Raw genomic sequence first — 24886 nt, forward strand, 5'->3', positions numbered from 1 at the left:
AATATAATTGCTGTAGGTTTCCAGCTATTTATCAGGTCATATACCAAACTTGACTATAAACTCACTTTAAATTGTGATATTGTGATGCCATTATGTTTACTAATAACACTTTGGCATCGTATAGAACATTATAAAACGGCGTTACACAAATAGAGATTTTTCTAACTTTTAACTTTGCTTTATAATTCTCTAGTTTTGTCCAATAGTCTAACTTGCTTTGAGCTATGAACGGCATTTACCAGTAATAAAAAAAGTCAAGGTCGTATATATATATATCAGTTTATGAAATAACTCATCACTCACTCATTTGGCTACATATGTAAAGTTATTTATTTAAAATATAGAAAAAAACTCAAAATCATTTTATCTGCCAAAATTTTTTATATTGTTATAAATTTTAATAAATGCATGAGTTATGTGTGTTATTCACTAGTAGGACAAAAGAGGTCAAAGTATGCATGAAAATAGAACAACCTATACTTTTTTATCTAAGCATTTGAAAGAAGACATCTGGTAGTCAAACAAAAAGGTGAGAGATAGGCTAAGAACATCAAGGGGCAAATATCTACGCCTTAGGCACTAAAAGGAAGTCGCAGACGGCACTAAAGTGGAGAAGCCGGGGTAATTTGTACCATGGGGTAATTAGTGCCACCCAGGTTTTAACAAAATATATTTCAAATTGAGACTTGTCATCTCATACACACATCAGTCTTTTACTTTCAGACATCTTGTTTCCTGTTTCTCAGCTCCAAATCTCATGGTAAGTGAAATATTTGAAATTTTGTGATTTTTATTGTCAAAAGTAAATTCTAGCCACATTTTTTGAGCTGCAGTATTTCTTAAGTAAATTATGATGATTGTGTTTGAGTGTGTGGCTTCTTTTTAGTGCTGTGTCATTTACATTCACATGTGTGTATGAATATATTACATGAATATTTTTCTCTCAGCATGGATTTCCGTTCAAAATGAGTGGTAGGGGTAAATTGAGCCACCTCATTGGGGTAATTTGAGCAATGGCTCAAATTTGGTAATTTGAGCCATGGCTCAATTTACCCAACATCGCTGTTTTATTTGGTTACACTTGTAATTTGTTTAGTGAAGGGTTGATAAGTACCTAAATCATATATGTATATTGTATACAACTTTAACATTTTTAACATTTTAGTTATCACAACATCTCTGACTGACAGAATGCCGTGCACATATAAAACAAAAACTAACCAGTCAGAGACTATTACTAATGAGAAGCTGAACAGAGCCGCTAGCATGGTACAAGAGAATCACAGAAGCATTAGGAGTGCCTCCAAAGTGTGTGGGATAATTAGAATGACACTGAAAAGATTCCTTGAAAAAGGACTAAAAGGCTATGATTTGGCTAAATCAACACACAGAATGTTTTTGAGTGAAGACGAGGAGTCTTTGGCAAATTATATAAAGGCACTCGATAGCTGTTTCCATGGCCTTGATAGAAAAAAGTGTCGCATCCTAGCCTTTGACTTTGCCAATGCTAACAACATTAACACTCCACCTAACTGGACTAAGGATGATGCATGGCTGGTAAGATCAATTAATTACCATTGTTTTTGTCTGAAAAAGCACTGGTTTAAACAAAAGTTTATGTATTCGGTAGTAGGGCAATTATTTATTTTCACAATTGATTTGTACTTTTAGGTTTAGACTGGTTCAGTGGCTTTATGCAAACGAACAAGCTGTCAATCCGAAAACCAAAAGCTACATCTTTAGCTCATCAAACTGCATTCAACAAGGTGACTGTTGCCACTTTCTTCGACAAGCTCTCAGACATCATGTCAAGGTATAAATTTACCTCCTTATTTAATTCCAATTCTTTCCCTCTTGTATTCATGAATTTTTATAAAACTTCCACCCTTAAAGACTACTTTAGTCGTGTACTTTGAATTTCAGATTCAAGTTTGCTCTCCAGGACATTTACAATCCAGATGAAACTGGAATTACGACAGTTCAGGTGTCGGGTAAAGTAGTTTCAACAACTGGAAAAAAGCAAGTAGGTTCCACATCAAGCCGAGAACGTGGAGAACTTATCACCATGTGTTGTGCCATAAGTGCTAGTGGCAGTCACATTCCACCCTTTTACATATTTCCCAGAGTGTTTATGAAACAGGATTTAATGAATGGTTGTGCACCAGGCGTCAAGGGTGTGGCAGACAGAACCGGTTATATAAACACTGAGCTTTTTGCTAATTAGTATCTACCTTTCTTCTTCTCGAATGTCCGCTGCTCTAAAGACAAGCCTGTTCTTTTAGTTCTCGATAATCACTGCTCCCATGTTTCCCTCCAGGCTATCAACGTCTGTAGAAACTCAGGAATACATTTGCTAACCCTTCCTCCACACACATCCCACAAACTTCAACCTTTAGATCGATGTGTGTTTGGCCAATTAAAGACTTATCTTAATAAGGCAATAGACGACTGGATGAGATTTAATGTCAGCCAAAATATTTCCATCAAAGAAATGACAGCCCTTTCAGCAACAGCCTTCAGTAAAAGTATGTTTGCGGAGAATATTAACTCGGCATTTAGATGCACCGGTGTTTACCCTTTAAATTCCATGATATTTGGTGGTCATGATTTCATTTCTGCTAGTGTCACTGACCAACCGATATTAGTTGATCAATTTGTAACCGAAACTAATCACACCCAACCTGAGACAAGTGGGCCGCAAACCAACACACCAGTTCTACCTATTCTGTCTTTTAAATCTCGATCATCCACCTCGCTTGCTGAGCCACAGCTGTCTACCTCTTCAGCTGAGCGCCAGTCATCAACTTGGTCAACAGATCCTCTGCCATCCACCTCATTCCAGGATCCTCAACCAATCACTTTGCCAGAGACACCTGCTAAACAACTGTCATCTTCTGAATCAGTATCCTCTAATTTGTAAGGTCGAATAACTCCTGACCAAATACTTGCGCTGCCAAAGGCAGTTTCGAGAAAGGTGACAAATCTACGTAAGGTTAAGTCTGCAATCATAACAGACACGCCAGAAAGGTTGCGTCTGGAGGAAAGAATGAGAGAGCGGGAGAGCAAAAAACGCCAAAAGTCAAAGCCTGCTGCACAGAAAAAGCTTTGCAAGAGAAAAGCAAATTACTCTTCTGAGGAAGAAGAGGAAGTATTGTCAAAAGAACTTGTCAAGAGTGACAGTGATGGCCCTGATGAAGAGGTAGAACAAATAGAAGAGCTGGTTTCAGATGCTACGATTAAAGCAGGAGAGTATGCGCTGGTAAAATTTAAAACTGACAAACGCTCTCTCAAATATTATGTCGGAGATATCCTTTCTGAAGGGGATAATAAACTGCTAATGAAATTCATGAGTAAGGTAAAAGGCTCAGCAGCTTCCTTTGCGTTTCTTGATAAAGATGATATATCTACAACTGATGCCAATGAAGTCATTTTACTGTTAGGACAACCAATAAATGTTGTTGGAGCAAAAAGATCAGCAAGCAAAGTCTTGTTCCGTGTTGAACTTTTTGGTTTTGACATTCAGTAAAGTATAATAGGTGCTTTCTACTGTAGGCCTACTGATATTATATAATAATGTAATTGATAACTGATAATTGATAATAATTAATTGCAGTAAATATTTAGTATTGTTGTACAGACAATCATATTCATTATAAAGTTCATGTTTACATATAAGATAATAAAAACAGATATTTTCGAGACACACAATTGTGTATTTCAGTAGCGGCACATTTTACCCCATGTAAATTGTACAGACGGCACAATTTACCCCATGCCCGGGGTAACTTGTGCCACCAAACATGATTCTTTATAAATGGTGTGATAGCAACTTTTGCGAAACTTCGGTTATGGGAATTAATCTAATCGTGGCAAACACATTAAACTTCTTTCAAAATGAGTTTGACAGATACTCGTGGGAATGGAGAGCGAAAAAGTGAAAAAACTGCAAAATGGCACAAATTACCCCGACCTCCCTACCTTCGACCTAAAACAATATAAATTCTTTAGCTGTAAGTTTTTGCCTAGTAGAATCAGTTTTGTAGTATAGAAAGTGATAAATGCACTAAATGGCCTTGCTTGCTAAAAATTACTTTGCAGATTGACATTTTTAATCAACGTTTGTCTATACAGCACTGACAATTATAGCAAACACAATTACACAGGCCTGCACGTAATAATAGGATAGCATTTCAGGCAGGATGGTGGAAGGAAATGAATAAAAGGAAATACGCTTGATTAGGTATAGGCTGATTCTCTCACAGGGGGCTGGCAAGGGGAGGTAACACATGATAAGCATAGGTTTATTAGAGGAAAAGATGCATTACTTTCACACTTGATTGGTTTCCGTTTCACAAATGTCCTACTAGAAGAAACTAAAACAAAATTGCCTTGTACCTTTTGTTCACTTAATGAAATCAAACAACTCATACAAAAATTAATTTGTTTTTGGTAACATGTGGTAAAAAAGATTGCCATGCTAGCCTGAGTGATATACTCTTTGTTGCTGATCTTAGTTATTAAACTTTATTCGTAAACACTAATTAACTTTTAAACTTTATGTTTAATTAAGCAGCTGTCTACCCCTTGGAAATATTAGAAAAGTATTAATGAGTATTTTACAAACATTACTGACCAGCATAGCAAAAGTTTTAATTCAATAAAATTGTTGAACAACTGAATACTATTTCTGCAAATGTGTGTTATATATTTTATTGTTTTGTTATACCGTGTTATGTTACAATATGTTGCAGTATGTTACAATATATATTTATATATTATACTATAATATATTATATTACAGTATATATTATTATGGTATATTATTTTATATTGTTATATATTTTAGTATATTTTGGTGCATTATATTATTATGTACTGCATTTTTTTTCATATTACATGTAAATAGTATTGCACTTTTTAGATTTGGTGCACTATATTGTATAACTCAAGCACAACCCATTAAATACTGCACTGCATTATTTCACTTTTATGTATATCATATCATCATGCCTTACTTTTGTTTTTTATATATGACAAGATGTTGAAAAAGATTATCATGGCATACAGACAAATATCAGCTGTTTAAAATCGGTGATACTTAAAGGTCTCTCAGGTTTTTCATTCATTTTATAGCTGTGAAGTTTCACAAGGTGGTGGTAGAAGGTGCAGTAGTCCCACAAATGTTATGTTATCAGTAAAATAAATATTTTTCTACAGTGCAGATGGAGCGCTGATCCCGCCTTCCGCTACGGATCATTAAGCCTACAATCTATCATAGCAATCTGGTACATAACATAGCTCTCAGCTACTCCCAATGCATCATTCATTTTAGTAGCCTTTACCTACTCTACCTCTGGATTAGCTTCTACTCTAAGATATTGTGAAAACAACAGTTACTCTACTACAGCAAGCATGAATTGTCTTCAAATTGTGACACTGCTCGGATGTGCCATACTGCTACAAGGCATCATGGCAAAAGGGTAAGTCTTTCTTGAAAGATGGCTGTCAAAGCGCTCCATTGTTGTACTTGGTGTTCTACATTAAAAATCATAAAAACTTCATTCAATTGTGATGCAGTGAATAGAAAAAAAATTTCTCTAATATTTACTATAATAAGAGTCACATCTGTACATCTTTCCGTACATCTGTCCAAAGCCTTTGCTAAAAGTTAAAAAAAGATATGCAAGGAACTGGATTCAAGCTCACAGCTTTTAGTATGGCATCCAGCACACTACAATTTGCATCAACTCATTAACCAGCCTTGTTCATCTTTATTAAAGTTAAAACTATGTTTAAACATTTTTCAACAGCTCTACAACAGACTCTGAAGTTCCATTTCCTATTGACTCGAGGTTCTGTCTAGCTTGTATTTAAAAAGAACTTCAAAATACATGATAAAAGAGAGCTTTTCAAATCACCTAAACAGGTAGTAAATATTGCTGCTTTTGTAAAGTCATTTGTTACTTGTCTAGTTCAATTCCATTTTAAGCATCTTAAAATTGAGTTCCAGTGCAAACAAATCCCTTCACAATTTTTAGCTTATCGTTGCCTCTAAAAATTTGCTGGTTCCTTTTAGAGGCGCAAGTATTGCTGTTGTCGTAAAGCTCTCCCACTCAAACCTAGACCGCTAGTACCTTTGTAGTTGCCACAACCTAGGATAAGATGGTTTAAGTAGCCAAACACTAGAGATTTGTGGTCGATGAGGTTGAAGTAAAACAAATTATCTTTTTACCTCTTTCAGTCAGTTGTTCATTCAGATTCTGTTGGATTTCGCAAGCAATTACAAAGAATACTAAGGTTTTGAAGGCGGCTATGTAGTAAAAGTAAATCCCGCACGATACAAACGTCATGGCTTGTTTGCCAAGTCCTTATCATCTATCTGTTTGATTCATGGTCAATGAACGTAGCTTATCATTGCTGCCATCACAACACCCTGAGCAGCGTAGCAATGAATTTACTTCACGTTTGCTACGCTAGTGAGTAGTTTGCCAGAAGACTGTAGATCGAGTAGTACATTATTGCTGTAGTCCCAGCATAACTATAGAATCTGAGTCTTTAGTAAAAAAAAGGTTTATATAGTTTAGTTTGCATAAAGTACACTAATAGGTTATGCTATGGTACACATTTTAGCTGTAAACAGTAATTAGCAATCAGGCTTCAAATACTTAAAAGTAAAATTATAAAACTTCAACTGATCAGCAATGATTTGTAGATGTTATCACAGCAAATCATAGTTTTTTATATGCCATCCCACGAGCTTGAACAGTTTATTGAACATTTAATTTGTCTGAACTTCATTTCAAACATAAATGTTTTTTAAGTTATGTCCTACAAGAACCATAAAAAGGGCAACAGTTAGATGCCTGTTTTTGAGATGTTGGGATATGGATCATTTCAAATACTTTTCTAGTTTGTTATATTATGATTGTTTCTACTCATATGTATCTTTAATACCTAGTAAGACAGTTCAATAAAAACTTGAGCTGTCGAAGCAAGTGATCTATTCCAAACTAAAGTAAAAGCCCTTTGTGTTCAGTTAAAACAACTAAATTATAAGCAGTCTCATCAGGTGTAGTCGGTAAAATCTTGATTACAGCCGATTTCTGAAATCAATTGGAGGAAGGTTCAATATAGACTCAAAATGAATTGATCCTTCAAGTGGTAAACTAGAAGAGCTGTCAATTAATATGATAGTGTCAAATCAGTGTCACTAACATTTACCACTTCATCAGGTGATCAAACTAGAAGAGTCTTAATTGATACTATCATGAAGCAAAATAAGAAACAAGCTTTAAACTGACACAAATTATCGGAAAACTTAGAACAACACTTTATATATTTCGATAGGTTCTTTCAGATGTCTTGAAAGAAAATTTTTGGTCTGAATAAATGAATTAAAAATATATAGTTACTTATATATACATACGCATATATTTTTATATATGCTGCATATATACATGTGCACATATATAATACACCATAAGATAATACAATATGATGCAATCTTATATAATATACAAAAATATTATTTAGCTTTTACTCAATTCACTACAAATTTGTTGCAAACAGATATAGATCTGCTCTCATCAAGTGATTTTCATAATACCACTGGTTTACGTATTGAAACTAATTTTAGTAAGTGGGCTAACAGCTAAGTATTTCTTATATATTACATTTTAGTATAATTTAATCTGCAGTTGGTGCATTGTGTGCCATTTCTTTATCATTTTTGATTTTCTTAGTGTTTCGATCAATATATATACATGTACGTATAGGTATGCCCTTATTATTATTATATATATAAATATATATATACGTTTAAATATACACATATATACATGTATGTGTATATATAAATTAAATTCTGCACCATAAAAACAAAAATTCAGTTTGGTTGCATCTGGCAAACAAGGTATAGCATCACCACCAAAAAGCAATGAGCCTTCCCGCCATCTCTCTGATTACGCCAATATTGTTCTTTTTCTCTCAAGAATGAAGTTTGTGCTATGTGTTATTTTTGTGAGTGTCAGAATCAGGTCATCACTGCTGACTGGTGCATATTTGACTGCGCTCTGCTCAAACAGCAGCAGATAACTCCATAACTTGCACACACTCTGCTGTCGGTGAACTATGTATGGAATAAGATTTACCATGGTTGAGTGTTTGGGCAAGTTTTTTTTACTTGTAACTCGCTCATCCTCTATGTGCTCAAAATACATTTCATTTTTAGTTGTTAGTTGTTTACGTCTGTCACAGCAAAAAAAATACTTTTTACTCTATATTTAGTTGATTACTAAACAAAGGCAGAGAAATGACATGAGCTGCAAGTGCTTGTGCTAGACACCATCTGTAAGTGCCTGCCATGGACACCAGCTGCACTTGATGGTGTTCGTCTGTTATTGCTGAGCCTTGGAATGTGAAGAGCTCGGTTTACTTGACACATAATTGATGGTGTTTTGGTTAGCCTTTATTCTTATGGTGTACAGTTTACTTGTGAGTAACCACCCATTATATTACTACATGTATTAATAATTGGTATGCTGAGAGCTTTCCATGAATTTCATAAAACAAATAGTATATAGAATAGCTAAAAATTTCCATTTTTTGCTATGATGTAGACACTTTCGTGGTTGAAGCTTTTTCTGCGGAATTCACATTAAGTTAGTTTTGTTGATGTTTGCTTGAAGGCATTGCTCTAAGACTTGCTGTCATTGGTTAATGCTATAGGCAATAAACAGAAACGTTCCATAAACATTATGGCTGCTTTGGAATAATTTTTGCTACCAATAATGTTTGCAAGCATTTCATAGCTTTATTGGCAGATGTATAGCCCAGTTATTTTAATTGAATACGAATTTAGGATAATCATAAACCAAGCAACAACAAGCACCCATGATATGTATAGCATCTAATGCAAGCAATAGCTTGTGTGGCCATCTCTTAAAATAAAATTTCAATTTTTGAAGGGGCGCTTGAAGGGGTGCCTAAACATAACCTTTCATAAGTTAAGTTGTTAAGTCTATTAGCCTTTGATCCCACCAATAATAAAGCTTTTCAAATCATTTTACTGTTGCGATAGCTAAAGGTTAATTTTCAGGGGTAGAGCTCTATGTCAGGAATTATATTGACTAAAGTTTAGTGGTAATATATTGCTAATATAATTACCATCATATTAGCTTAGGTTTGGTGGAAATTTTATCGGTACAAATACAGGTAGTCCTCTGTTAAAGACGACTCAGAATTACAATGTAGTTGACTACATTTAATTACTACATTTAATTAATTACCGAGTAATTAATTTAATTAATTACTCGGTATGTTAAAAATGATCAAAACTATGTTTAAAGAATAAAAATAAATTAAATATATTGTTTAAAACCATTAAAGTAACCGTGAATATATAGATATTACACATGTACACTATTTTTATACAGTATACAGTATCAGTTGTTAGACTAATGTCTACCATTTAGGCGTATACCATACCAAATATTAGGATAATATCTGGCATATTTGAAGTACCATCAAACAATGGTTATGATGCATATAAATGCTATGTAAAAAAGGAAATGCCTAAAAAGGAAACATGACAAAAAAGTGTAACACCTACGACAGTGTACTCTACGGTAGACAAACATATGCTTACGTACTCGTACAGGCGCAAAAGCTAAATGAGAAAATAACTCTCAAATTAAATGTAGCCTACTTTTTAAATGTTTACACTCATTACTAAAAAATCCAATAGAATTTAGAGAAAGAAAAAAGGTGAGGTACAGTAGAGTGTAAATAGCATATACGTATGCAACAAGACTAAAAAAGGGGTGATAAGTTTAATAATGGGATCTCTTCATAATGTAATCCCATTGTTAAGTGAGGGCTACCTGAATAGCATTACAATTTGGCAGATAGGTCTTGCTAAGAAAATATGCTCATAGAAAGAAGTCAACCCTAAGATTTATCATATGCTGACTCTGCATAGGAATAAATATGGTGGACAATCTTTGAGCACAAGAGAATTTTTTTTTCTTTTAATAAATGCTTTTACGAAGAATAGATTACAGCAAGAAAAATACAAGTATACAATGTCTCCTACCAGCACTTACATAGAAACATAATCACCACAATAAGCCTAGTCTCTTCAACGTTTTGCAATCTAATAGAATGAGATATCGTTGAATGGATTACAAAATATTGATAATACAAATTTTTTCCACGGACCAACAGACCATTATGTTCTACCAAGATTGATGTTTTAGAATGTCAATCAAATAAATATAAAATAAAATATTCAAATTTTTTGTCATTGACAGAAGCTGATTATAGTCCTAGTTGTAGATACCTCATCAAAAAAAGCGTTTAGTTTTTTTAAATAATACATGCGCTATTTTAAGTTAACACTTTCGTTTACTTGTGCAGACTGTACAGTACTAGGACAAGTATTTGTGAAAGTGGAAGATAACATTTTCACCAAAAATTTTGTTGGTCATTCTGACAGAATTAATTCATGTCAAAAGTTTTTTTGTTGACATCACTTGGTATTTGTGTTGTATAAGCTAGAGCTTCTGTTATAGATCTTTAATCTAAAGTTTTTTGGAATTGAAAGAAAATTCTACACAAGAATGAATGCATTTGATAAGCAAAAGCCATGTCTGGTATATTTTTAGCTTAGTGAAACCAGCTGCAAAAAAACGCTATCTTTTTGCAGTTTGACCTAAATGCAGGCCCTTATTTTCTAATATAAAAATATGGCTATCAGAAACATCAATGTTGAAAAATTTCCCCAATGTTGAAGAATTTCTCCAATGTTGAAGAATTTCCCCATGTTGAAGAATTTTCCCAATGTTGAAAAATTTCATTAGTAGAAATAAGGTTGTGTTGCTGTATACAAATTTTTTGTCTTTCTGGACCGAAATTATGCAGTGAATTCTGGGCAAAAAAAACTAACTGATCCGGTTTTTTTTGGCAAAGTCATAACCCAATATCCTAAACTTGTTGAAATTTATTATTCAAAGTTTTGGGGGAATCTATTAATTCGACAATCCATGGTCAAAGTTTATGTATAGGTGCTAAAGTACTGGTATATGGCTCTCTACAGTGAAAAGGTTGAGTTGAGTATACTTCTTGCAAACCTTCAACCTCAGTACTATCTAGCCAAATTTATATGTTTTTTGTTTAATTAATCATTGAAAATTCAAAATACATAAGCACCATTAGTAAAAATAGTGAGTTGGTAGATTTTGTCTAAAAAAAGTCGCATTTCAATGTTACAATGTTGAACTTTTGTCCATAAAACAACACAAACTGCAGTAAGCTATCCGTACATAGTCTTATTTTAAGTAGAGCCATGGCACAGCGATATTCAAAGAAAACTGTGATATCAGGGTATTGTTCATGCATACTGTAACCTCACTACTCTCATTCTAAATATAGCAGTTCCGTTTCGTTGGTTCTTTTCATAAGCTGGGTTTGTATTCTTTGCAATTCTGTCGGGAGTTAAATTCTTTTCTTTAGCGGTAGGAAATGAGTGGATTGTTGTGGTGATTCTACATTGAACTTAAGAATGGCGGGTTTATATAGACTTTTATAAAGTGTAGTTTATTGACTTGACCATGTATATATTCAATGCTTGAAAACTCACATGCATTGTTGAGGGCAATTTCTGGAATATACTGTAGGTAGATAATCCAAGTTAGCACTTGCTGGCATATACTGTAGGTAGAGAATCTAAGTTAGCAATTTCTGGCATATACTGTAGGTAGAGAATCTAAGTTAGCAATTTCTGGCATATACTGTAGGTAGAGAATCTAAGTTAGCAATTTCGGGCATATACTGTAGGTAGAGAATCTAAGTTAGCAATTGCTGGCATATACTGTAGGTAGAGAATCTAAGTTAGCAATTTCTGGCATATACTGTAGGTAGAGAATCTAAGTTAGCAATTTCGGGCTTATACTGTAGGTAGAGAATCTAAGTTAGCAATTGCTGGCATATACTGTAGGTAGAGAATCTAAGTTAGCAATTTCTGGCATATACTATAGGTAGAGAATTTAAGTTAGCAATTGCTGGCATATAGCTAGAGAATCTACATAAGTTAACACTTATGTACGTATAACCCTTTATCAGTATTGGTAATCAGCAACAAAATTATGTTTGTTGTTACATGTCAAAACATTTTGTAACACTTATAATGCTTCAGAATTACTCAACTATTCAAACTGCTAAATGTGTAGAATATTTCAACAGCAGCGGATTGATGCTGCTTTCGTTTATAAATTTCACACATTCACGTAAAATAAGTCGACTAACTTTTTTTTATTCAGACAAAACAGATGTTTTTGAGCAATTATTTACTTTTACGTAGCGTCAGATCTTCATCTCCGATCTCAACTGATGTAATAATGCTCCCTTCAGAATGTGCTTGTTTTCATGTGATCTGTCAAAATATTTTTGGCAGACATACACTTAAAATCTTTGATGCATTTGAAGTAAAAAGTCATGTTTAATATTTGTTTTTATTTTAGTAAAACGAGCCACCAAAGAAAAATGCTACAGTCTTTGCCAAAATGCTGTGTCTGTCAAAAAGGCAGACACCATTTTTTAATATAGAACTATTTGAGGCCCAGGGTTGGAGGGTTTCACTAGCGTGGGCTTTAGAAATATGTTTGCGTCGCTCATTAAAATTTTACTTTTTATTTATTTTAAACCAGAACTTATTGAATTTGGAGACTGCAATTTTATGCTGTAAATTCTGAGTAAAAAGAAATCCAACTGTTCTGTTTGGTCAAATTATCTTAAATTTATTGTGGCCATTGTTGGGTGGATTTGTTAATTCTATGATACGTGATGAATGCTGCTGTACAGGTAGTAAGATGAGTCTCTCAAACAGCTTACTGAATAACAAAGTTAAAACAGCTTAAATGAAGTAGAGTTAGTGTGAGTTTTACTGTGACATTCATTACACCTCTTGATCCCCTGCAAAGAATCAATAGCTACAACTCTTTGCAATGATTATACAGGAAATGAGGTACTAATGTTCACACGCGGAATACATCTGAAGGCTATTCCAAAAAATTAATTATGTTCCATCTATTTATGATATGTATAAACATTTTAGTACTTATACATCTAAAGACTAGCTAAATCTTTTGATTTTGCTCAACAACCTTTCACACTCTGAAGCCCTGGCCAAGATAATTCAGGGAGTTGTCTGCCTACCTGTTCCTTTGCCCAAGTAAACGTTTCACTTTTTCGTGTTTTCAGATTACGTAAGATTTTGAAATTTTGATCACTTGGTCCATAATACATTTTCAGCATAATCTTAAGGTTTTAGACTAAATAAAATATTAGTTATTTATTAGTTATTAATCAATCAATATTAGGTATTGAGATATATGTAAATAAATTACTGAGGGTACTTTTAATTGAAATGAAAAATGGCTGCTAACAGAACACTAGTTTCTAATGACAGACTGATTGAAATTCTTGGTGATGAAAGACAAAAATCAGACAAAACTAGAAAGTTTCTCAGCAACAAAAGCTAAAACTATTTGTTGTTCTATTCATAACAAATATGCACACTCTATTAGACTCATTGTACTGCAATCATTATGTTTCTTCAGTTATCTTTTTTATGTTTATCTTCAGTTATGTTTTTTTCTTAAAGTTCTACAATTTTGGAGCTTTAAAATGATATTGATTTCAAAAGGAATTGTGTTAATTTAAGTGATTTTCACTGTCGATGGAAAGTTGTTAATACGATCCAGGATCAGAAGACTTGCTTGTATATGCAAAACGAGGCTTCAAAATGTTAAAAGTTAAACAGGAATCAGAAGTAAAAATTTTAATACTGGCTCTGCCATTGAATCGAGGTTTTTAAATGAAAAGGATGTCTTGATTCAGAAGTGGGTTTTATGAACTATTATGAAGTGAAACACAAACTGCTGTATAGCTTGGTTGTTTACCAGAGATATTCAATTTCAGCAAGTCATTTTTTACAGCCCGCTTACTTAGTCTTTAAAACAATTTTATTTAGCATTGTTTTAAGTGCCACTTTAGTTAGGGTTGTCAGTAGCATTAACAGCAGGTTAAGTTGACAGCAGGAAGGTTTATAAATGCTGAAGGCTGCCTAAAAATAATGCGCTTCAAATTTTTCTTTTTGGTGATTTGATTAATCTGTTATCTAATACAAGAAAAGTTGGCAAAGGTTCATGTTTTAGTCATTTAATTCTGTAGAGTATGTGAACGCCTTATTCTGATGCGTAGCAATTCTAAAGCCCGGCTGAAAACTAGGAGCTCTGTGGCAAGCATAAAATTATGTTTATGCCAGGACAATTTGTCGGAGATGTGTTTACATTGAAAGAGTCGAAAACTGAATGACTTTGAGTTTGGTCTAAATTTGAAACACATTTTTGCAAAGGTATTACACCAAGCCAGCTTTAACTCTGACTATACAAAATGGGTCACTTTGTTTAGCCAATGAAATACAACATGGATATTCAGTCCATTTGCTTGTATTGTCACTGCTATTAAAATTGTGAGATATGATTGGTCAACTTCATGTTGAGCTACGACAATGACAACTATCAAAAATGGCCAAACATAGTACACAGCATTTCACTGATCTCGTGTTTAGTGGCTGAAAAACAAAGCCACTTTTACAACCATTTTTTGCTTTACACCAAACAGACTTTGTCGGAGTGGAAGCAGCTCCGATAAATCATTTTGGTGTAACAACGCCTCAAGAACTAGCCTATGTGTTTGCACAAACTCGCCATCTTCTTCCAAAACAGCTGGCCATGTCATAACAAATACTTGGAACTGACATATACCTAGTAGGATATACTTAGCTGACATGCTTCATTAGAAATAACATAAGTCCAGATATCATAAACACCAGGTAATGTATATTCGTAGTGTCTGCCATATCAGTGTCAGCTTACAGGGTAGTTTTATTGGCTGCCTACCAACATTTTCTTGGCAAGGAAACAACATAAGTTAAGAAGTCAGTTAATCTGAAGGCACCATCTTATTTGCATATCGCTGATATGCGCATGGAGAGAATAACTCTAATATGAATTTGCAAAAGGCCTTGACATTTGCTAGTCGACACACAAATGCTACTCAAAGATGAATATATTTTTTTATAAGTACTTCAGAGGGATAAAAGAATGAAATCCAGAAAGCACCACAATGTTATCAAAACTCATCGGAATATCTTTTCTTTTTAACTTACCATAGGCCAAATATAGCTCATATCATAAACTTACATAATCTTATAGTTTCTTAGTATTACTGATGGTTTGAAGTACAGCAGACTTCCTGGTTACGGCGCCCGGTTTTATGGTTTTTTTGCCTTTCTATGTGGAACGCTCAGTTTTCTGTCCCCTCAGTACAGCATTTTCCTCACCATACTACATAAATATATATGTCTCTCAAAATTGAAACCTGACGGTCGGTGTGCTGATTCATGAAGGTGTCAATATATTATTTGCCAAAATCTTTCTCACAATGCCTGAAAGCGATGCGATGCTCTCATTCTCTTAGTTCAACATTCTTCGTGTTTCCTAAGGGCTTGATCTTGCATGAGTGAAAGGATATTGAATTTATTGTGCATTTTAGTGTTTAATATTTACTATAGACTGTGAGTTATTGAGGTTAATATACTATTTTGTTACTAACTTTTAACTCTTTTGCTACCACATTGAATTCTGACCGAACGATTATTCTGCCCAAAATGATTCAAAGGATTTTCGAAAAAACTTATATAGTGCTAGTATTTAAACAATATCTCTAGAATAAAAACAGATATCGTTTTACTGTAAAACACATCTTAATCAAAAAAAAATTTTCTACAAGATGAGTATAAAATTGTTTAGTGAATCTCACTCTCGCAACTTTTCTGTCGTTTTCTTTGCGTTGAACAAACGCGGTGTGTTTCTTATCGCCATGACGATAACTATCTGGTTTTGCCATTTTGAAAAATAATTAGAAAACGGATTGTTGAGCCAAAAGATTTTCTATTGGGTGCATGTAATTGGCAACAAGGTTGTTTCATTCAAAACAAAATTTGATGAATCTAGCTAATGTGTGGGTTCCATACTAAAAAGAAAAGTGAAACACTGTTGATAAGCCGATACATCGGTTCACGATCTGTACTCACTGTATATTGTTGCGAATTGTTGTAATTGTTGAACCAAAGATTTTTCTATTAGTTGCACGTGTTTGGTAACAAGGCTGTTTCATTGGAGAAAAAATTTGATGAATTTAGCTAATGTGTAGGCTTCGTAATAAAAAGAAAAGTGAAACTCTATTGATAAGCTGATACATCAGCTTACGGTCAGTACTTATATTACCACGAAAGCCGATACATCGGCTTGTGGTAGTGAAAGAGTTAATGTGTACAATTTTAGTGTTGTAAGGTGATGATGCACTGTAGTCTATTGTGTTAAACAAACTAATTTAGATTAGTGTATGTGTTTAAAATAGCTAGTAATTTCATTTTAAGAGAAGAAGTAACCATAGGAGTAGCTGATCAGCGACCAGTGGGTTTTGGTTAGTTGAGGAGCTGCCGACTGCTGCAGTACTTATGGAAACTACCAGAAGGATCTGCAACACTCTGTTTAATAGCCAAGTGTATTGAACAGAGATAATTATTGAACAGATTGCATTGGTTACACTGATATTTTCATCAGTTTGACAAGTGGTTGTAAAATTCAAAACTCATATGAATTACTCTACTTGCTGCCAGTTGATGCCATATTGTTAATTTTGTTTCATGGTAATTTTTGTACTTATCAGCCTACCAAACCTTCACTTTTCCAAAGTGAGCTACAAAAGAGAAGTTAGAAAAACAAAAAGATGATTTCTAGATGAAAATGATGATGATGAAACAGAAGTGTTGTGATTGCGTCCAAAAAATTTTGCAAGCATCACTGAACTTGATATCGAATTTGCGTCGGGGCCGTTTGCTTAATCATTGTTGTCCTGATTCACCGGTCTAAACTTAACAACTGCAAGAAACTTTTTATTGCCTCAAAGCACCATTTTTAAATCAAAACTGTTCCATTTAACTAGACATAAAGTTTGAAAATCTTGTTGAGGCTAGCGATTTACCGAAAAATAGGTCGAGACACAGTTGGTAAAGTAAGCTTGTAACAGAATGATGAACTGCTTTGTTTGTTGATTTATTTCTGTCTCCTAGCAACCACACAGTTGACCTCGGATAAGAACTTGATGGTGAATCATTACTTCTAGTTGAAGTTAAGCAACCAAAAAACAGTTAATAATACTTTCACGCCATTATCACCTCTGTCAATAGCTTCATTTCAGTGTGTCGTTTCCGTTCATCGTCACAAATCATAGTATCATCCTTAAGCTATTCACATCATATTTTCCTGGTTGTTATGGCTTCAATTCCACTAAAAGGATGAGGCGTGATGAATAGTGATGTAATGCCGCTTTGGGGGGTCGATGATGATATGGAGGCATTTGCTTTAGCTCAGACGTTATTTTTCAAAGAGATGAGTTAATACTATGAGCTCAACTTGGAAAGGAAGCTCAGTTTTATTGTTAAACAATAGTGAAATTCAACAATTTCTCAATAAAATATTATGCTCATTTCAATGGATTTAATTCATGAAGAAAAATCATTGCTGATGTATTCTTATTGCCTTGGTATTCTTGCATTAAAAGCTTAAAGTTTCAGTTAGTGACATTTCATTTAAAATCACCTGAAATCAGCTGAGGTTTTTGCACAAGACTTACTGTATCTGACAAAGAAAGTCATGTTTAATACTTTTTTGATTTAGAAAAACCATCTGCAAAAAAGCTTTATCATTGTTGCAGTTTCACCACAACACAGATCACTACTTTCTAATATAAAATATAGTCATCAGAAATATTTGAGGCCCAATGTCAAAAAATTTCATTAGCAGAATTAAATTTAGGTTACTGTCTACAACTTTTCTTTTCATCCATTCTAAAATGAAAATGAAAAAATTTGGAAACAGCGATATTATGCTATGAACTCTGAGTAAAAAGAAGACTAACTGGTTCGATCTTTTTTGGCAACATGGTAACCCATTATCCTAAATTTATTGTGGCAATGTTTTGGTTGAATCTCTTAACTTTGTTACCCACGATGAGTTTCTTTGTCTAAGACAAACCGTTATAAAAGCAAAAAGAGTTGATGCATAGTTTAACTTCTTTCCTTCATGTGGCTCTGCAAATAAACTCTTCAAATGGTTTGCTGACTCAATGAGAACTCAAAGATAGGTTGAGTACAAAAAAATACTTGAATTTAAGAGAGAATAAAACTTTAAAAATAGCAAAAAAGAATTTTGCACCAAATTTTTTCTAAAGATTGGTTTAGGTTGTCAATTATTAAAAATATTTATAGCAAACACTTTTATGAGTTTCAAGAGCAAAGAACTACTGCCCACGTCATGTAAAAGTATTTGCTCAGCTACTAGAATGCTTTTCCATTTGAATTTGCAGACTAATATTTGACAACAATTTAGTTGAACTTAATTTTGCCTATTGTTATGAATAATTTATCAAGATTGCCTATGTTAATACTTGTCTTTTCTTTGTTGCATTCTCATAAGCCTTCCCACATACATAAAAAGCTGATCATTTTTTTACTGGCAATGTAATTGTCACTCATGTCTTTTCTCTGTGCAACTTTTGAGCAAAATCCAAACAGCATTCTAAATATTCAAAATTATCACATTGACTAGTCACTTAACTAAGCTAGTTAGGTGACTAGTTAGTCACTAGTTACTAGGTAACTAGTGACTAGTTAGTCACTAGTTACTAGTTAACTAGTGACTAGTCAGTCACTAGTTACTAGGTAATTATTGACTAGTCAGTCACTAGTTACTAGGTAACTAGTGACAAGTCAGTCACTGGTTATTAGGTAACTAGTGACTAGTCAGTCACTAGGTACTAGGTAACTACTGACTATAGTCAGTCACTAGTTACTAGGTAATTAGTGACTAAATAAGGTTAGTCAATTAGCTTAACTAACCTTGCTAGAAGAGGACCGTGTTAAATTCTAGTAAATGTTATTAAAAAGTATCATTTAAGATACTGCTTGTTGTTTTAAATGATATTATTGCCACAATGCTTCAAGACTATAAAATTTGCAAAATTTAATCGCGGATAAAATGTTCAGCAAAAAGGCATGCCCAGGCTTCCAAAGAATAACATCACTAGTCGCATTTCCTGTTTGTCCCGCACGTTATAGCATCCGTTATTGTATTTGAGTCTACAGTGGTTTTGCTGATGATTGTTGGAATAAAATTTTTAATATATCTTTGTACAAATTGCTATTATAGATGTCTCAAATGATTTAAAGATGATTGGTTAGAATCTGTCCTATATTGTTTTTCTCTAAATTTTGTGTAAACATATGAGTTCCCTATGCTGATGCTTTGCTAAGGTAAAGACTGTATCAACAAAAAACACAAATATTAACGTAATTTTCTAGATGTCTGGGTGTGTCTTGTTTGTCTGAGTGTTTTAACTGCAATCAAGTTTTGGCCATTTTAATCTCGGAACATCCTGGCAGCGAGATCACCCAAAACAAACTCTCAAAGGATAAAAATTATGTAAACTTTATGATGAAATCTACTAGAACTTTATGTGACAAAACCTTTAAAATGGTCACCAGTTCAAATGATTTGTACTTGACGCAGTGAATAGCTGAAGCAGTGCACTCTTCGAGCACAAACAAGCTTGTCCATTTTCTGCATTAGCTATTAGCAATGATATCAATTACAAAGCTTTCAACTATATTACAATCTATTCAGGCTAAAGAGTTGACAAGAGACGGAATAGACATTATTAAATCTTCATTAGTTATGCTTACTACTTCCTTACTTATATATTATATAAGGTTATATAGACTACACTGACTACTCAGAGGTAGTATCTGGCGGTATCTTGCTAGAAAGAAACATGTTTCACAGAATGTGGGCTCCACGCTGATTCAGTTTATGCTTATATCATCTCTTTAAGATGAGCAAAATTTGGTGGTCGCAGTGTACTGTGGGAAAAAACTCAAAACAAGTTGACACTAACTAATTTGGGGATAAATTTTTTGTAACCAATGTTGTTTTAGTAAATCACATGTCACTTTGTGCTTGGGTTGTTTTTAGACATGTTTTTTGCGATTTGTTGCTCGAAAAGGTAAGTGAATCAAACCTTATGTTGAACAAAGTGAAACAAACTAATTCCCAAAATGACTGATTTACACTAGAATTTACTCATACCAGCCATTATTAACAACTAATACCCTGGCAGTTTAATGTGTTGTGGGAGATCTTGAGTTATGCCAAAAAATCACAGAGAATAAGTATGTACACAAGTATTCCAATAAATCTGAAAGTGATAGACTGGTGCAGTTGTTAGAGCGTCGACCCATTATGCCAACAATCATGAGTTTGAAAAATTATTACGTAATATTTTTCCCCAGCCTCCAACTGTCAGACAGACTGTCGGGCATGGCGCTTGTTACAACAACAATTGATTTGTTTATTGTTTGATTTAGCCAATACAATTAAACATTAAACTACAATTTTCATTAAGCAAGAACACCTCGGAAATCTTTCTTTATTTAAAACATAAGTTTTGTGAACCAAAGTATGCTGTATAAGTTTTTTTCTCTATCAGCCAATAAACAAACATGTTTAATAGCTGACTTTGTGGTGAGCTGACAGGGCTAAATTGTTTCAGTCTGGCATGGTCACTGTGTTGCTGTGTACCACAAGACAGTAATATCAAAAGAAGGTAAAGTCATTTACATTACCGTCTAGGGGGAAGACTTTTGAAGTGTCAATGTTTTCTCTCTTTTACTTCAATTTTTTTTCATCTTTTTTGACTTGCATGCATTTTGTAATTAGTATTTGGCTCTGCATACTAATCTTAAATAATTCAATAGGAATATTATTCAAGTACATAAAATTTAAATACTATTTCTGTTCTACTGCACTAGTCGTGGTTCCACAAGGGCAACACTTGCACTAAAACTGCAAATATCTGTGTATGTGACTACACTGGCTCCGCTGGGCAACCGATCAGGGAGTTACTTCTATAGCAATACAGTTATAGAAACAGTGAAAGGAATGTGCTAGGTCACAGATGTTGATAGCAACTGGCACGGAAATTAGCGATCGATCGAGCGTAGTCAGTGATTGGTAGACTAACGAAAGAATTCTACGAGTATTTCATCAGCATTATGAGTAGTGAGTCATAAACAGAAAAATGTAATAAATTGTGATAATAGGTGATAAACTCAATACTGAACAGCAACAAATAATATTAATATTGATATCATATACTATCGGGGTTAAAGAAACTTTTTTACAACCACTCTCGTCTGCATCAGTCTAGGAGTATTATTTTAGGTAAAAACAACATGAACATCGATAACGCTGGTGAATCTATGAATATCGTTAAATAGCATGCAATTTGTATAGTGAAAGTTACTCCTGCTTCTGCTTGTGTTTTTACTTTGTAAAATTTTTGTGCACTGCGTACATAATAGTTTAGTCGAGTGTTTGTTGCTGCCGTCTTCACAGCAATTGCTTTCACTTTTATTTGCCGTTTTACAGGATCAGTATTCAATAATACTTGTGTGGGTTTTAAACTGTTTAATAAAATTATAACTCGAGTTCATTTTCCCTTGCCTCTTTGCATCTTTTATTAAATGCAAAGCAATATTTGCTATAGTAAGAACTTGTCTATCCGTCTGCCAAGGTCACGGTTAAAGGTTGGGGTAAAAGATTGCTTTGTACAGAATTGAACTCATGGCATTCAGCTTACCAGCCCCACATTTGACATCTGTACCATTCAAATGCCATCTAGCATGCAGAATAATTGTAAACATATTTATTACCTATAATTACACACCTGATGATCTCTCACGATGCACTAGACCAGGGGTTCTTAAGCACTGGGAAATTTCCCACCAGTGGGAAATTTGAGGATTTGAGGTGGGAAATTCTCAAGCTTCAGATTGAGAATATTGATTACACCCATTTCAAAGATATAGCTGTTGTACTGTGTTTTCACCACATACATGATGCAGATATATGCTTTTATTGTGGGTACAACTGTATTAATATGAAACCAAGCCTCGTGATGTATCAAACAGCTTATTGGATAATTAGTCTGCATTGCATCAGCTATACATCACTACTATACTACTGAGGCATCACAGAAGCATACACCAAACATACCAGAGCTAATAAAAATAAACAGCAGCAGAGGGCCCACGAAGATCATGACTGCTAACTTTGTACTGTGCTGTTTTTATTATAATTAAATTACTCTATTGTTGTGTTTATCTTGAGCATTATTTTTCTATAAATAAACATTATATCATGACAAGCTATCCATAAAATATGATTTCTATCACAGTTCAATTAATAATTGATTCATTTTGATTGTATGACCAAATGCTATCCTGAAAAGCCTCCTCTTGCAATCTGAGAGTGGCAAAAATACCACAATTTTCGGCTGCTAGAGAGGGGGAAATCTCGAAGTGTAGTTTGTCAAAGTGGGAAATGCGATGAAAAAGGTTAAGAACCACTGCACTAGACTGTCACAGACTAGTATAATATGACAAGCTTAGTTTTCTGGTAATTTTTAGAAATGTGCAATGCACTGGGCACTCACAGAATTAGCCAATGAGAAGCATGAGCCACAAATCCCAAAGTTCTAGTATTATGTTAGACACATTGGCGCATGGATAGATAATATGTGTGTTTTCGTGTACATGCATGCATGCGTGCATCTGTGCACTCACTAAACATTGACCAATGAGATCTCAACCTTTTGCTCTATGTACATGAACTCATATGAGGAGCTCAGTCTAATAGCATACCCCACAATTTCTAGGAGCATTATTGTACTTTTTGCCTCGATTTGTTATACAATGACTGAGTCCATTGACTGTTGTACAGCACATGAGTGGCAATGCATCAAAAAAAGCAATGGCCCAAGGCTATATGAACAGTTTAATGTTTTCAGGCTACGATAATTGAACTGTTGACATCTAACAAACAATTTTGGTATATGTATATGCTAGAAACGTTTTCTTGGATTCATTCTATGGTAATGCATAAAGTAATAATTACTATGTTCATAACATATCATTGAAACTGGCATACAGAAAATAACTTTAGGTTTATGAACACCCGTTAAGGCTAACCAGGTGGTTATCTTGTACCACATTCTATGATCGGTATTTCTTTAATAGTTTTTCATGTGTATCCCCATGCATGGGTGCGCATATGAAAATCAAAAACTTCTAAATTTCCGTCTAATATAATAGGTTTCAAACCTACCATAAACTTACTTTAACTCTTTGAACCCTGGCCGCCTTCATCGATGTGGGTCAGTATCACGGGGCAAATTGTCAAGCAGTAGGATGTTTGAAAACTTTATTAAATACATCTAAATATGCTCATAACCAAATGGTATTAAATGGTGAAACACCAGAAAACAAGTCCAATAACCCAGCAAATGTTACCAAATATAAAATTTTTGTTTCACAGTTTTTAGGCTAAAACCATTTTTTTACAGATTTTTAAAATGTTTGCTGTATAATATTGTGTATACAGTATTGAGCACATGTTCATCACCATTTTCTATCTCAAAATAATCAGAGAAAATCTTGTTAGCACCACAAAATTTATCATCCGCATCACAATCATCTATCACATACCAACAAATGTGTCGCAACAATTTTTTTCGAAATGTTGCCTCTGTGAGTTGTTATAATAGCGATGGAAGTTGATGAAGATATTTGAAAACAAGTAAAAATGGAAATAAAAAATTTAGTCCACGCCTATTTCAATGATTAAATTTGTTTGTGCTGTTACTTAAAGACAGCATTTGTAAACAGAGCCACATGGATGCCACCACACCGACTGTCAGGGTTTTTTTGGCACTCATTACGCAATGCTAGAATACTGGCCTTCAGGATTAAAAGGGTTGAAAATTGAGTTCTGAAACTGACTAACACTCCTTGTTTAAACATAATAATAAACATTATTAAATCCTCATTAGTTATGCTTACTACACCCTTGCTACTGGCTGTATAGACTACACTGAACACTCAGCAGTTGTGTCTGATGGCATCTTGTGAGAAAGCAAGATGTTTCCCAAAACGTGGGTTCTTTCATTTTACTTTTAGTAAGGTAAATTTATATTTCTTGCAGCTCACTGGAGATGTCTTTGTCTCTAAAAGACTTGGGACCCACCAAACATGCTTGTAGCAAGGCAGCGTTTACCAAATGTGAGAACAAATTTCAAAATCACGTAGAGGCTGTCGCTGCATTCAAAGATGATTTGACATCAGACAAGCAAGACTTGTGGTGTGAAGTGCTGTCGGTGAGTAACTTGTGTTTTGTTACGATTGACAAAGAAGTTTCTTAATTTGTGCCTATAGCCATAGATAGTCATAGAGACAGATGTTTCAGCTCACCAACATTCAGGAATGCGCTTTGCGTCAATCAATCTATTAGCAACAAGCCAGAGAGAATAAGCTTAGCCAATGTTTTTTTAACTTTTATACCAACTTACTAGATTTAGAATTTTAAACTGCACTCTGGATTATTTATGAATTGTACCGATGCCATACATATTAAACTAGCAAAATCAGAGTAGTAAAATAAGCTCTCAAATAATTTAACTGGTTTTTTTGTCAGACAAATTGGACAAGCTTTGTATCACATGTTCATGATTGAAGGTAGTTGCAATAGTGGCATGCCAAAGGTTTTAGTATATGACAGCATATGATAACAGGATGCATTCAAATGACTTTCTTGTGAATAGTAATGCTAACAACTAAATAAATATTACAACCCAGAAAAAAATAACA

General features: G+C 34.0%; 2 protein-coding genes across 2 annotated transcripts in view; both read left to right on the forward strand.

Moving 5' to 3' along the window:
• Positions 1-1805: 1805 nt before the first annotated feature.
• Positions 1806-2920, forward strand: LOC137388461 (uncharacterized). Its single transcript, XM_068074947.1, has 3 exons — positions 1806-1813; positions 1924-2192; positions 2283-2920. The coding sequence occupies exons 1-3, from the start codon at positions 1806-1808 to the stop codon at positions 2918-2920; spliced, it is 915 nt and encodes a 304-aa protein (XP_067931048.1).
• A 2364-nt stretch (positions 2921-5284) lies between these two features.
• The window catches only part of LOC137387688 (uncharacterized), a 40862-nt gene continuing 21260 nt past the window's right edge, over positions 5285-24886 (forward strand). Inside the window, exons 1-2 of the mRNA XM_068074175.1 lie at positions 5285-5480; positions 24225-24396. Of these exons, the coding sequence (XP_067930276.1) occupies positions 5413-5480; positions 24225-24396 (240 nt within the window). The 5' untranslated portion in view covers positions 5285-5412. The remainder of the gene's footprint in view (positions 5481-24224; positions 24397-24886) is intronic.

Source organism: Watersipora subatra, chromosome 2 (assembly GCF_963576615.1).
Source record: "Watersipora subatra chromosome 2, tzWatSuba1.1, whole genome shotgun sequence".
In the NCBI taxonomy this organism is placed as follows: Eukaryota; Metazoa; Bryozoa; class Gymnolaemata; order Cheilostomatida; family Watersiporidae; genus Watersipora; species Watersipora subatra.

Coding starts and splice junctions, on each gene's coding strand:
- LOC137388461 (XM_068074947.1), top strand. Junction 2,193..2,282: donor GGGTGTGGCAGACAGAACCG/GTTATATAAACA, acceptor CTGTTCTTTTAG/TTCTCGATAATCACTGCTCC.